At 45.7% G+C, this 15,075-nt stretch overlaps 1 protein-coding gene across 2 annotated transcripts in view; it reads right to left on the minus strand.

The window, feature by feature from the left end:
* The window catches only part of LOC311238651 (CMP-N-acetylneuraminate-beta-1,4-galactoside alpha-2,3-sialyltransferase-like), a 300,110-nt gene that overhangs the window by 129,572 nt on the left and 155,463 nt on the right, over positions 1-15,075 (minus strand). For both annotated transcript variants that reach the window (XM_084326785.1, XM_084326784.1), the window contains one exon: positions 13,143-13,235. In XM_084326785.1, the coding sequence (XP_084182911.1) occupies positions 13,143-13,235 (93 nt within the window). The remainder of the gene's footprint in view (positions 1-13,142; positions 13,236-15,075) is intronic.

Raw genomic sequence — 15,075 nt, forward strand, 5'->3', positions numbered from 1 at the left:
GGTTACATGTGGATGTGGGATGACAGGAGATAGGTTACATGTGGAAAGACATTGAGATAGGTTACATGTGGATGTGGGATGCCAGGAGATAGATTACATGTGGAAAGACATTGAGATAGGTTACATGTGGATGTGGAAAGACATTGAGATAGGTTACATGTGGAAATACATTGAGATAGGTTACATGTGGATGTGGAAAGACATTGAGATAGGTTACATGTGGTTGTGGGAAGACATTGAGATAGGTTACATGTGGTTGTGGGAAGACATTGAGATAGGTTACATGTGGAAAGACATGGATGTGGGAAGACAGATGGACAGTGAGGTTCTGTGACTAAAACAGTGGTTATGAAACCTCTGTGCCAGGGACCCCAAGCTCTGTGCCAGGGACGCCATCTGAGATTCTGGTTGTTAGATATGATCAGAGTTCTTCTGTAATTCAGATAACAGTGGAGAAACGAATGATCACTCACACAACTGTTCCAATGGAACCGCTCAGTGGTCAAGGTTAGAATACGTCACGTGAATGTGTGGAACTGTGTGAGTGTGAAACAGGGCAATGTGAACCGTTCTCACAGAGTGAACTGGTCTCAGAGTGAACTGGTCTCAGAGTGAACTGGTCTTACAGAGTGAACTGGTCTTACAGAGTGAACTGGTCTCAGAGTGAACTGGTCTTACAGAGTGAACTGGTCTCAGAGAGTGAACTGGTCTTACAGAGTGAACTGGTCTCAGAGAGTGAACTGGTCTTACAGAGTGAACTGGTCTCAGAGAGTGAACTGGTCTTACAGAGTGAACTGGTCTCAGAGAGTGAACTGGTCTCAGAGTGAACTGGTCTTACAGAGTGAACTGGTCTCAGAGAGTGAACTGGTCTTACAGAGTGAACTGGTCTCAGAGAGTGAACTGGTCTTACAGAGTGAACTGGTCTCAGAGAGTGAACTGGTCTCACAGAGTGAACTGGTATCAGAGAGTGAACTGGTCTCAGAGAGTGAACTGGTCTTACAGAGTGAACTGGTCTCAAAGAGTGAACTGGTATCAGAGAGTGAACTGGTCTCAGAGAATGAACTGGTCTCAGAGAGTGAACTGGTCTTACAGAGTGAACTGGTCTCAGAGAGTGAACTGGTCTCAGAGAGTGAACTGGTCTCAGAGTGAACTGGTCTCAGAGAGTGAACTGGTCTCAGAGTGAACTGGTCTCAGAGAGTGAACTGGTCTCAGAGAGTGAACTGGTCTCAGAGAGTGAACTGGTCTCAGAGAGTGAAGTGGTCTCAGAGAGTGAACTGGTCTCAGAGAGTGAACTGGTCTCAGAGAGTGAACTGGTCTCAGAGTGAACTGGTCTTACAGAGTGAACTGGTCTCAGAGAGTGAACTGGTCTCAGAGAGTGAACTGGTCTCAGAGAGTGTGTAACATGCGTTACTTTATGAAGAAGATGTCAATGTGTTGATAAGTGAAGTGTGGGCCCAATATGTTAGGATGTGCAAATGTCAGCATATTTGGGTCACTTGACCTTTAAGATTCCAGGTATGGGTGTGGTTAGGGGCGGTCCTAACCATCAGGGGGCCATCTTGGATTGGAATCATGGCCTCATGGAGTTTTGTTTGCTACTGCTATTGTGAGAGGAAGGAGGGATTTTGCCAGGCCTCCAAAAACATTCTTCAGTAACCAAGGACAGGTCAGCTGCAGTGGTGCTTCCCAGTGGATTACTATTTTTGCCTTTCCTTTTTCTAAGATGTGGATCAACTCAGGACTTATCACCTTTTGGACACTCAAAGGTTTGAGTGTTGCTGGACAATACTAGCTCTACCATGCAGGCTGCATGGTCGGGTAGGCCTGAACATTATAACATGGTTGCATTAGACATGGTAACATTAACATGGTTACATTAGACATGGTAACATTATAACATGGTTGCATTAGACATGGTAACATTAACATGGTTGCATTAGACATGGTAACATTATAACATGGTTGCACTAGACATGGTAACATTAACATGGTTACATTAGACATGGTAACATAATAACATGGTTGCATTAGACATGGTAACATTAACATGGTTACATTAGACATGGTAACATTATAACATGGTTGCATTAGACATGGTAACATTAACATGGTTGCATTAGACATGGTAACATTATAACATGGTTGCACTAGACATGGTAACATTAACATGGTTACATTAGACATAGTAACATAATAACATGGTTGCACTAGACATGGTAACATTAACATGGTTACATTAGACATAGTAACATAATAACATGGTTGCATTAGACATGGTAACATTAACATGGTTACATTAGACATGGTAAACAGTGAACTGGTCTCAGAGAGTGAACTGGTCTCAGAGTGAACTGGTCTCAGAGTGAACTGGTCTCAGAGAGTGAACTGGTCTCAGAGAGTGAACTGGTCTCAGAGTGAACTGGTCTCAGAGTGAACTGGTCTTACAGAGTGAACTGGTCTCAGAGTGAACTGGTCTCAGAGTGAACTGGTCTCAGAGAGTGAACTGGTCTCAGAGAGTGAACTGGTCTCAGAGAGTGAACTGGTCTCAGAGAGTGAACTGTCTCAGAGAGTGAACTGGTCTCAGAGAGTGAACTGGTCTCAGAGTGAACTGGTCTCAGAGTGAACTGGTCTCAGAGAGTGAACTGGTCTTACAGAGTGAACTGGTCTCAGAGAGTGAACTGTCTCAGAGAGTGAACTGGTCTCAGAGAGTGAACTGGTCTCAGAGTGAACTGGTCTTACAGAGTGAACTGGTCTCAGAGAGTGAACTGGTCTCAGAGTGAAGTGGTCTTACAGAGTGAACTGGTCTCAGAGTGAACTGGTCTTACAGAGTGAACTGGTCTTACAGAGTGAACTGGTCTCAGAGAGTGAACTGGTCTCAGAGTGAAGTGGTCTCAGAGAGTGAACTGGTCTCAGAGTGAACTGGTCTTACAGAGTGACATAGATGTGAAGCATTATCACACAGAGTGAACTGGTCTCAGAGTGAACTGGTCTTACAGAGTGAACTGGTCTTACAGAGTGAACTGGTCTTACAGAGTGGCTAAGTGTGAGTGAATTACTGAATTAGTACTAAATTACTGAACAAATTATTTGAGTTAGTGTCACAGAGGAGGTATGAATCCAAAATTAGGTAAAGAATAATAGCCTAAGCCTAACTGTAGAATGCCCAAGTACTTGTATTCAACTTAAACTCCTAATCTCTCTCCAGGAAGAGACAAAGCCATCCGACCACAGTAAGAATAGTCTGGGTTCAGCTCAGTGAAAAACACGTTGTGACCGATAATGTTTTTAATGTCATGTGGACCGCTTTTTCCACCCCTGGCTCCACCTTCTCCTGTATATACGTGTCCCTCTTTGATGAAGCACTCGAATCAAAAGGAGCAACTTCCCCCTAGGGTCATGGCTGGGCACCGGTTGCAGGGCTACATGCCGTTTCTGGAAGCGTGGCCAGACGATGGATGTGTGTTTTTATGACCCGCTGCCCAGCCAGGGGAGGGGAGGGGATGGGAGGGGAGCGGAGCGGAGAGGAGAGGAGAGGAGAGGAGAGGAGAGGAGAGGAGAGGAGATGAGAGGAGGGGAGAGGAGATGAGAGGAGAAGAGAGGAGGGGAGAGGAGGGGAGAGGAGATGAGAGGAGAAGAGAAGAGAGGAGAAGAGAGGAGATGAGAGGAGAGGAGATGAGAGGAGAGGAGATGAGAGGAGAGGAGAGGAGGAGAAGAGAGGAGATGAGGAGGGGAGATGATATGAGGAGATGAGGAGGGGAGAGGAGATGAGAGGAGAAGAGAGGAGATGAGAGGAGGGGAGATGAGAGGAGAGGAGAAGAGATGAGGAGGGGAGAGGAGATGAGAGGAGGGGAGAGGAGAAGAGAGGAGAAGAGAGGAGAAGAGAGGAGGGGAGAGGAGATGAGGAGAAGAGAGATGAGGAGGGGAGAGGAGATGCGAGGAGAAGAGAGGAGAAGAGAGGAGATGAGAGGAGGGGAGAGGGGATGAGAGGAGATGAGGAGAAGAAGAGAGGAGAGGAGAGGTCAGGGTCCTACAGTTCCACTGCTATACTTTTACTACAGGCAGTTAAGTTCACAACAGCCTCTCAGAGTGGCCATTAAACAGAAGCAGGGCACAAGGAGGAGACGTTAGCTTGTTGATCTAACTTACTTCATGAAGAGGACGGCAAACTAACCTGTCAAATGGCCACAGTAGTCGGTGGAGTCCAAGATTTACCAGCAGCCACTTTTAAGACTCTACCGGCTAAAGTAAGATTTTTAGAATACAAACAACCACCTACATGAACAGGTTGTTAAGCAAAGACAAATGCCAGAGTAGACAGGCTCATCGGGTCAGCCACACCAGAGTAGACAGGCTCATCGGGTCAGCCACACCAGAGTAGACAGGCTCACCGGGTCAGCCACACCAGAGTAGATAGGCTCACCGGGTCAGCCACACCAGAGTATAGGCTCACCGGGTCAGCCACACCAGAGTAGATAGGCTCACCGGGTCAGCCACACCAGAGTAGATAGGCTCACCGGGTCAGCCACGCCAACATTTGAGGTCAATTTCCCACTGAGCTTATCTCGTGAAGTTATAGAATAGCAAGGATAGTAATCAAAACCCCAGCAGTGATGTCACCATAGGTAAATCCATATAAAGTAGTTGTATGTAAAGTAAATAAAGTAATTGTGTCTAGAGAGCATAGGTTGTATAAAGTAAATAAAGTAATTGTGTCTAGAGAGCATAGGTTGTATAAAGTAAATAAAGTAATTGTGTGTCTAGAGAGTCTAGGTTGTATGTAAAGTACATAAAGTAATTGTGTCTAGAGAGTCTCGGTTGTATGTAAAGTAAATAAAGTAATTGTGTCTAGAGAGTCTCGGTTGTATGTAAAGTAAATAAAGTAATTGTGTCTAGAGAGTCTCGGTTGTATAAAGTAAATAAAGTAATTGTGTCTAGAGAGTCTCGGTTGTATAAAGTAAATAAAGTAATTGTGTGTCTAGAGAGTCTAGGTTGTATGTAAAGTACATAAAGTAATTGTGTCTAGAAAGCCTAGGTTGTATGTAAAGTAAATAAAGTAATTGTGTCTAGAGAGTCTCGGTTGTATGTAAAGTAAATAAAGTAATTGTGTCTAGAGAGTCTCGGTTGTATGTAAAGTAAATAAAGTAATTGTGTCTAGAGAGTCTCGGTTGTATAAAGTAAATAAAGTAATTGTGTCTAGAGAGTCTCGGTTGTATAAAGTAAATAAAGTAATTGTGTCTAGAGAGTCTCGGTTGTATAAAGTAAATAAAGTAATTGTGTCTAGAGAGTCTCGGTTGTATAAAGTAAATAAAGTAATTGTGTGTCTAGAGAGTCTAGGTTGTATGTAAAGTACATAAAGTAATTGTGTCTAGAGAGTCTAGGTTGTATGTAAAGTACATAAAGTAATTGTGTGTCTAGAGAGTCTAGGTTGTGTAAAGTAAATTGTGTCTAAAGAGGATGTCATTTGAAGCCTAAAGGACAGCTCAAATCATATCAGTAGGAAACCTCCCATGCTCGGTCACACATCTTATCTATGCATGCCAGGACTGCTGACCACACAGTCTCTTCTTTAAGAAACACCCTTCTACACACCAGAAACTAATATATTCTAAACTAACTAATATATATAACACAATAACATATCAAAGCAACTTGTAGGAAACTCTCTCTCCCTCTCTCCCTAGATTCTGTCAGGAGCTGTGACACACAGACCACCACCACTAATGGTACTGAGAGTGGGGGGTTATACACACACAAATGTCTCATACTGACAGAAAAGGGAAGGAAGGGGAGACAGACAGAGAGATACAGAGACAGACTGACTGGAAGACGGATAGACCCACACACAGTTACCCTTCCTCGTTTCCTATTGGAGGCTGGGAAAGTTAGAGGGAAATACAGAGATGGGGAAAAAAAAATAAAAAGAGAGAGAGAGAGAGAGAGAGAGAGAGAGAGACAGAGAGAGAGAGAGAGAAACAAAGAGGGGCAGATAAACACAATCCAACTTCCTTGTTTTCTCATTTGGTATCTTGTCCTGTTAGTTTTATGAGGACAGAGAGAAAGCTAGAGGGACATACTGTACAGAGATAGAAAGACAGACGGAAAGACAGACAGAGACTTCAAACCACAAAGTTATTCTCATTGGGTATCTTACTATCTTGGCTTTGTCAAGACAGTTTAATCACATTTCCATTGGAAGAATGTCGTAGGGCTCGGAGAGACGATGACCAAACATGGCTCACTCACACTGCAGGAGGATTCTCCCATTAGCCTCACTAATCAGTGTCTCTACTCCTCATCCCGGTCATTAAAAAGTGAAGGGTTGGGATGCATCTCCTATCACATGAAATCCACTTCCTTCACTAATCACTCATTTACTTCAATAATTAGATGTGTGATGATGACGTCACCAAAGATCAGCCAATAGCAGATTGCAATAACAATAGCGTGCATTTATTTGTAGTGTTTAGTTGCTCTTTAAGCTGTGGTAATGGTAAGGGTAAGTAATACAAGTGTGCTAGTGCTTTTCTTGGCACTTGGGGAAAATCCACCAAACAGTAGAATTCACGTTATTGCTATACTATTGTACCACTGGGTTTCAACTTCAAAAGAACAAGTGTTCATTCTCCAGTGACTTATGCTAACATTGCTGACTAATGTTGGCAGGAAGCTGGTGCAAAAATAACATCTTAAGAGAAGGCTTGATTAGTAATCAAGAAAATAGGTTTTCTAAAAAGTGTGTGTGCACGCATGTGTGTGAGTGTAAGGGGTGCGGAATGAGGGGGGGGGGGGGTCTAGTCTGTTCCTCTCTCCTCCTCGCCTCACCTGATGGAGACAGAGACACACAGCGTCGTCCAGCCAAAATAAACAGAGATTCATTAAAGAGAAGGCTTCGGGGGCAAGCCGGGGATATAAATAGCCAGCGACACCCTGACAAGACGGGAGACGAGACGGAGAGGTCGACCCGGCGGCTCCGCTCGCCAGAGCTACAGTCCCCCCCTCTCGCTAGTTTCTTTCCATTCTCCACTGCATCCTAGGGCTGGAAGGTATACCATACAACCTCAAGTATAGCGTTATAATGTCATGGGTCCATAGTAAGGTTTACATTGTTCCAATACCATCATCAAAGGCATTCAATTGTTTGTTTTATCTAAATCAAATATACGGATGTATTATTATAATATACAATTTGCAATGGATTGGAAATTGGATTGGGGTCCATCAAGCGTCTCACGGTAGGAGCGCTGGTCTGACAGTGAGGTGTACGCGGTCATGTGACCTGAGCGATCATGTGACCTGAGCGATCATGTGACCTGGGCGGTCCATAACTCACGCGCCCAGAATGGACTTAAGAGATTTTGAAAGTCATATCATAACAATGTTCTTACAGAAGAATTACAGAAGAAAAATGTCACATCACAACAAAAGATTATTGAAAAACGAGACAGGGGGGGGTTGCTCGTCTCAGGAGAACAGAAACAGGGGTAAGGCTCTCTAAACGAGACAGGGGGGGGTTGCTTGTCTCAGGAGAACAGACACAGGGGGAAGGCTCTCTAAACGAGACAGGGGGGGGGGGTTGCTTGTCTCAGGAGAACAGAAACAGGGGGAAGGCTCTCTAAACGAGACAGGGGGCAGGTCGGGGGACACACTGTGCTGTTTCCTCATGCTGTGCCTATCCCTCACTGAGGCCTATTTTCATAACCGCCCGCTTCAAGTTCACTGCCAGCACTTGATTTAAGGCTCCAATACAAACAGTTTGGGTAGAGAGGAGAGGAGAAAAGAGAAGAGAAGAGAAGAGAAGAGAAGAGAAGAGAAGAGAAGAGAAGAGAAGAGAAGAGAAGAGAAGAGAAGAGAAGAGAAGAGAAGAGAAGAGAAGAGAAGAGAAGAGAAGAGAAGAGAAGAGAAGAGAAGAGAAGAGAAGAGAAGAGAAGAGGAGAGGAGAGGAGAGGGGGGGGGGGGGGGTTGAAAATAAATTGGATTGTGCAGAGTAGGGCCTTCAGGGAAGACCAACATGGAGGAAGCCAGGATGATTAGAGGAGAAGCCATGGGGACCTTGGAGCCAGAGGTGAAGGGATAACTCTGCTAACTGTCCAGCTGTAGCCTGCAGGCAGTTTCTCTTAGTCATGGAGCAGCGCTGGGACTCCTCCCGTTTGCAAAAAATTTGAAGATTGTAAAAATGTGATCATCTATGGGTGTCCCTCGTCATGTGTCCCTTGTCATGTGTCCCTCGTCATGTGCTCGGGTGTCCTTCGTCATGTGTCCCTCGTCATGTGTCCCTCGTCATGTGTCCCTCATCATGTGTCCCTCGTCATGTGTCCCTCGTCATGTGTCTGTCACCATGTGCTCGGGGTGCAGCGTTCGGACTGAGCTGCTAAACTCCCCGCTTTCCTGAAATGTCACAGAGGCCAACAAAATTGTAGTGCCTAAACTGCCCATAAATATTAGGATATTGAAATATCTCCTCCATACAGCTTTTAGACAAGTCAAGTCAAGTCAAGAGTTTTAATTGTCACGGCATACAAGTATACAATGAAATGCGGGTGGTCTTGCCCGCGACGATGTGCAATACAGTGGTACAACATATAATAGAATCCAATAAAAAAACAGTGGTACAACATATAATAGAATCCAATAAAAAAACAACATTGTGCAATAAACAGGTAACAGGTAACATGGTGTGACATCTCGGTATCTGTACATAGTATTTACAGAGCATATAGGACATGCTAGGTAGCTTTAGTAGTGCAATACACTGTTCCTGTTGTTATACTAATTCAAAGTGGCCTTTCCTCTTGGCCATAAGTGTGCGTGTGTGCGGCTTGAGTGTGTGCCCGCTCGTGTTAAAGTGGCTGCTAGTGTGTGAGCGTGCACAGCGTGCGTGTCGTGTGTGTGCTCGTGTGTGCTTGTGTGTGGATAGTTCAGTGTTCTGTGGCACTCAATGTTCATTGTTCAGGACTCTGATGGCCTGGGGGAAGAAGCTGAGCCTAAGCCTCTCTGTCCTAGTAGCTGGGGTTCGCATGCGTCTGCCTGACCTCAGCAGCTGGAACAGACTGTTATTGGGGTGGTGGGGGTCTTTCATTATTCTGCAGGCTCTGGATTTGCACCTCTTGTTGTATAGAACCTGCAGGGGAGGTAGCGCAATACCCGTGGTACGCTCGGCTGAGCGCACCACTCTCTGTAGGGCCTTCTTGTCCTGTGCTGTGCTGTTTCCATACCAGGCAGTGATGTTTCCGGTCAAGATGCTCTCTACAGCTCCTGAGTAGAAGGACTGGAGTATCTTCCCCGATACTCTGAACTTCCTTAACTGTCTCAGGTGGTAGAGGCGCTGCTTCGCTTTCTTTACTACTGTGTCTAATATGTGTGTTGACCATGTCAGATCCTCTGAGATGTGGACCCCCAGGTACTTAAAGCTGCTCACCCTGTCCACGGTAGCCCCGTTTATCCTCAGTGGTGTGTGTGTCTCCTGCTGTCCTCTCCTATAATCCACGATCAGCTCCTTGGTTTTACCAATGTTCAGGAGCAGGCTGTTGTCCTGGCACCAGCGTTCCAGTACCTCAACCTCCTCCCGGTAGGCCTTCTCGTCGTTGTCCGAGATCAGCCCCACCACCACCGTGTCGTCTGCGAACTTCACTATGGAGTTGGAGCTGAACTTGGCCACACAATCGTGTGTGTAGAGTGAGTACAGCAGGGGGCTCAGAACACAGCCCTGGGGGGACCCGATGCTCAGGGTGATGGTGTTGGAGGTCTGACCCCCCACCCTGACCGCCTGGGGTCTTTCACTCAGAAAGTCCAGTACCCAGGCGCTCAGGGCGGAGCTCAGACCCAGCTCGATCAGCTTGTCCACCAGTCTGGTGGGGACTATGGTGTTGAACGCTGAGCTGTAGTCAATGAACAACAGTCTCACATAGCCCCCCTTCTGACGTCATGTGTCCTGTTGTAGACTGTTGCATCTCAGACTGTTGGTGTTAATACAACAGTCTGAGTATGAGGCCACAGTGTCATGATGTTTCAGTAGAGGCACATACTAAGTATTTACAGACAACATTGTGGGTTTGAATCCGACTCAGAACCTCTGCTGTATGTCATTCCCAGCCCCTCGAGGCACGGCGCTGCTCCTCCCTGCTGGGGGACCTTGGTATTGCAGTTTTAATTCCCCATGCACATAGGCAGCCAATAGAAAATACACTGCTCTTAACCTTTTAAGAACATACCTTCAACACTGCATATGTCGACTAAGTACTCTTTGAATTATGTAATAGATAAGTCACTCTGTTGCCTATACGGTCTGATAAAGCTTTTAAAAACCTCTCGTTTTTATTTCTGCATCAGATAGCAAATATAAGGCCAATGTTTAAAGTCTGGTTTTAACTGGCTGAAACGCAAACCAGCTCTGAAGCTAAAACTAGAGGATAAAGACGGATGCATAGATTCATGCGCACGCACACACACACACACTAAAGTGAGGATCCCACCCATATAAATACATGAATTATATTTTGACAAAAACTCACCAACTTTAAACCTTTGGGGATCACACATAAATATGCATATACCCCAAACGCACACAACTGAACATTTGCGGATCACAAACAAACACATGTAAACATACACACACACACCTACAAAACCTTTAAGGATCACAAACACACATGCAAACACACACATGTAAACATACACACACACCTACAAAACCTTTGAGGATCACACATGCACACACGCATACGTACAGAGCAGCCCTCGGAGCCATTCATCGTGCTAATTGACCTGTGTGACTGGGGTGAAGGTGGTAATAATCAACATGCTCCCAGTGGGGGGTGGGGGTGTAGGGTGGGGGGGGGGGCTTTGATGGGACACGTGCTGCTGATTAGAGGAAGTGGTTGGCAACAGGAGTAGAGGACATCGTTAACACGTCCCACCGACCAAAGCCCCCCCCCCCCTTTACCTCTCTATTCTTGTTAATCGCCATAGTAATTTACTACCAAGTGTGATGGCAGTGTTAGCAAGCGTGTGTGTGTGTGTGTGTGTGTGTGTGTGTGCATGCGTGCATGTGTGTGTGTGTGTGTGTGAGAGAGAGAGATGAAAGAGGGGGTGGGGGTGCACTGTTAAGGTCAAAGGGAATTCTGTGGTGTCAGATTTTTTAGCACTAAAGAAAGTCCAACATGGTCTGAAAAACGTTTGCACATTTGTTCACCATCTGAACAGACCTTGCGATGTAAAACATAAATATTTAAAATCCAGATTCCAGTCTGAATTCCTTTTTTTGCCATTCGCGTGAGAGTACTTCTTTGCAGCTAATGAACTGACATGTCATCTAGTTCGTCATCTAGCTTCTTGCCCTGCACATTATACACATATCTAGCTCTTGATCTAGGGGAAAACACAACACGTGTTGTTGTCCCTAACATCATGCACCTCTTCCCAATCATTCAATCAAAGAGAATTGTGGTCATAGAACACAGATCTTTTCTCAGCGTGTACTGGTTCATATACGTCGTAGATCAAAAGAACACTGTCAGCGTGAAAAACCCTGCGCGTGGATGTTGATTGGAGAACTGGGACACAGGGGGCTTTTGCTCTATAAATAGGTCAAGTGTTGTACTGTACCGCACCGCCAGAGGCTGAGGCTCAGCCATGTGGAAAATTGCCCCGCTATTAGCTATAGCTCCATGAACGCTGATTGGACAACGTGCTATAGATCGAGATGAGAGAGAGAGAGAGAGAGAGAGAGAGAGAGAGAGAGAGAGAGAGAGAGAGAGAGAGAGAGAGAGAGAGAGAGAGAGAGAGAGGGCCGCAGAGGGTTCCGTGGATTGTGTCAGCTCTGGGGGGGGGGGGGGGTATAACCAGGAAGTGGACAATGACTCATCGGCGGGACAGGAAGTCGGGAGTTGGGTCGGTTGCCTCTCAAAAGGGAAGGGCCTCGAGGTCCTAGGACATGAGTGGGACACGATAGACGAGCCTGTATTCTCCCGACAGAGGTCCTATTGTGTCCAAGAAGAGCTCACAATGATGCGGTCCTTGTGTTCTGCGGCAAGGAAGGGAGCGGGTGCAACATGAATGAAAACTCCTGTTTTTTCCTGATTCTGACTCAAAAGTGCCCCGAGGACAGCGGCGTTGGCTGGAGCAGTGACATCGTCTCTCCAAGGAGACGGCTCAGTGGTCGGCGTCTTATCTGGTCCCATAATTAACGCACAATCAAATTGGTTTATTTGTGGAGCTTATCACGCTAAGGGGTTCCTAAGGGGCTTTGGTGAGAGAGGAGTAGACTTGTGGAGTTCACATACCAACTGACACATTTAGGGGGGGGGGGGGGGGGGGGAGAGAGAGAGAGAGAGAGAGAGAGAGAGAGAGAGAGAGAGAGAGAGAGAAATATGTATCAGCTTCTGGAGAAATTCTGTGGTAAATTTTAAGAGTTGTTTTTGACTCTTTCAGTAAAAGGATAGCGGAGGTCCATTATAGACCTTCTACATGAAACAAGGGTCAGATGCCCACTGAAGCCATGGGCTGGTTTCCCAGACATGGATTAAGCCGTCCCGGACTAAAGGCTTGGTCCCCGATGGAGATGTCCACTGCAACCAATGTCTTGGTTTCATTTCTATAGCTCACTCTGCTGGTTGGTTAGTTAGTCCACAAAAATGTCTCCACCATCTAGCGGCCGTTTTCGCCCTAGGAGGCTGAAATGAGACACGAAGGTCAAGAGGTCATGTGGGGGTGTGCGAGTGCACGTACACTCATGCGTGTGTTCAAGGTCGTAGGTATTGCAGATTCATGCTTGTTGATTTAGGTATAACTGAAATAATGGGCCAAGGAGAGGCTTATGTGTAGTCAACATCCTGTGAGTCAGACTACTGTTTTTGTTGTTTAAATTGGCTGAACAATAGAAACACATTGGTACTGTAGGGCGCCAGGGTGGCACACCACGTAACGCACTGCATCGCAACGCGGCCGTCCCGGGTTCGACTCCCGGACCCGGCGACCTTTGCCGCATGTCCTCCCCCCATATATTCTCCCATCCTTCCTCTCTGCCGGGCCTGTCCAATAAACCAATAAAAATACCAAAACAATTATCTTAAAAAAAAGAAAGAAAAAAAAACATTTGTAGAACGGAGAGGGGGGGGGGGGGGGGGGGGGGGGGGGGTTCTTCTCACTTGGGATAGATGGCAGTCATTTTGGCTGCTGCGTAGCCCGGCTTGCAGACTCCTTCACTGAGGTTGCCGTACTTGTAGGCCAACTCCTGTGGCCTGTGGAGAAGGTAGAAGGAGAGGAGAAAACATTCATGAGAAACAATCAGCGAGGAGTCATTCACTTGGCAAGTCATCTCTCTAGGACAGGGCTGCTCAAACGAAAGAATAATTGATAATTTAATAAATGTAATAAGTACATGATAAGTCTAATGTATTCCGTCTAATGTCAGTGTGTGTACCTTGTAATAGTGGAAAGTTAAACTCTATCAAAATAGACCAAACAGAATCTCTAAGAATTCTCTGGAATCCTTTGCAAAGGGCCAAAAATAATATTGTGGAGGGCCAGACTTGGCCCACGGGCCCTACTTTGGGCAGTTCTTCACTAGGAGACACTTCACTGTATCTGCAAACGGTGCATCACATGGTCACGGTGCATCACATTATAGTCACGGTGCATCACATGGTCACGGTGCATCACATCACATCGTCACGGTGCATCACATCACATGGTCACGGTGCATCACATCACATCGTCACGGTGCATCACATCACATCGTCACGGTGCATCACATCACATCGTCACGGTGCATCACATCACATCGTCACGGAGCATCACATTATAGTCACGGTGCATCACATCACATCGTCACGGAGCATCACATTATAGTCACGGTGCATCACATTATAGTCACGGAGCATCACATTATAGTCACGGTGCATCACATTATAGTCACGGTGCATCACATCGTCACGGTGCATCACATTATAGTCACGGTGCATCACATTATAGTCACGGTGCATCACATTATAGTCACGGTGCATCACATCGTCACGGTGCATCACATTATAGTCACGGTGCATCACATCACAGTCACGGTGCATCACATTATAGTCACGGTGCATCACATCAGTCACGGTGCATCACATCACATCGTCACGGTGCATCACATTATAGTCACGGTGCATCACATCATCACATGGTCACGGTGCATCACATGGTCACGGTGCATCACATAGTCACGGTGCATCACATCACATGGTCACGGTGCATCACATCACATCGTCACGGTGCATCACATTATAGTCACGGTCAGGGGAGGAAACTAACTTTTTGGCTTACCAGCCAACTGGCGAGTATCTGATTTTTTTTACCAGCCAAACAGATTTTTTACCAGACAAAAAAAATCGCTAATTGTGATAATTACTTCTTTGTATGTCTTCGTCTAAATAGATTTTCAATCATAGTAAAATAATCACACCGTGTCTCTACTCTTTAAAATATGTATTAGCATAAAACATTAATCTCTACTCTTCACAATATTAGCATAAAACATATTAACATGAAAGAGGTATCTATTCTGGACTGGGTTGGGCTGAACTGGGCAGTGAAAGATGCTGGGTTGGACTGGGTTGGGCAGTGAAAGAAAAAAACCGAAGTATGTTGTGAAGTGTATAGATAGATGTGAAATATATAGATGTAGCAGTAGTCTATCTGTATGTCATATGTTATGATGAATTGAAAATGCCGTACTGTATTGTACCCATTCTGCAATCTGTTAATAAAGTTTTCAATCAATCAAGTTAACTTTGAACCTCGGTTGTCAAGCCTCGTCAATGTTGTGTATGCATCTGGGTAGGCACACTGTGCCTTTAAGACAGCACGGTGGTCTTACGACAGTACCGTCAAGTGTTGTGGTAACGTCAGTTGGGTTGGTGTGCTGTTGTACACAGTGCACTGGTTGAGCTTAGCTAGCCCCTTTCGTGACTGCGATGTGCAAGCCAGGGGCTTTTGAGCATGAAATAAAATGTCTAACCTTACGTCGTAGTCCGGTGCTTTTTTGGAAACATTATAGTCATAACAGATACACCTAGCTGGCTGCTTTGAGCACACGGGGCT

The sequence above is a fragment of the Notolepis coatsorum genome (assembly GCF_963971535.1).
Source record: "Notolepis coatsorum genome assembly, chromosome: 13".
Classification (NCBI taxonomy): Eukaryota; Metazoa; Chordata; class Actinopteri; order Aulopiformes; family Paralepididae; genus Notolepis; species Notolepis coatsorum.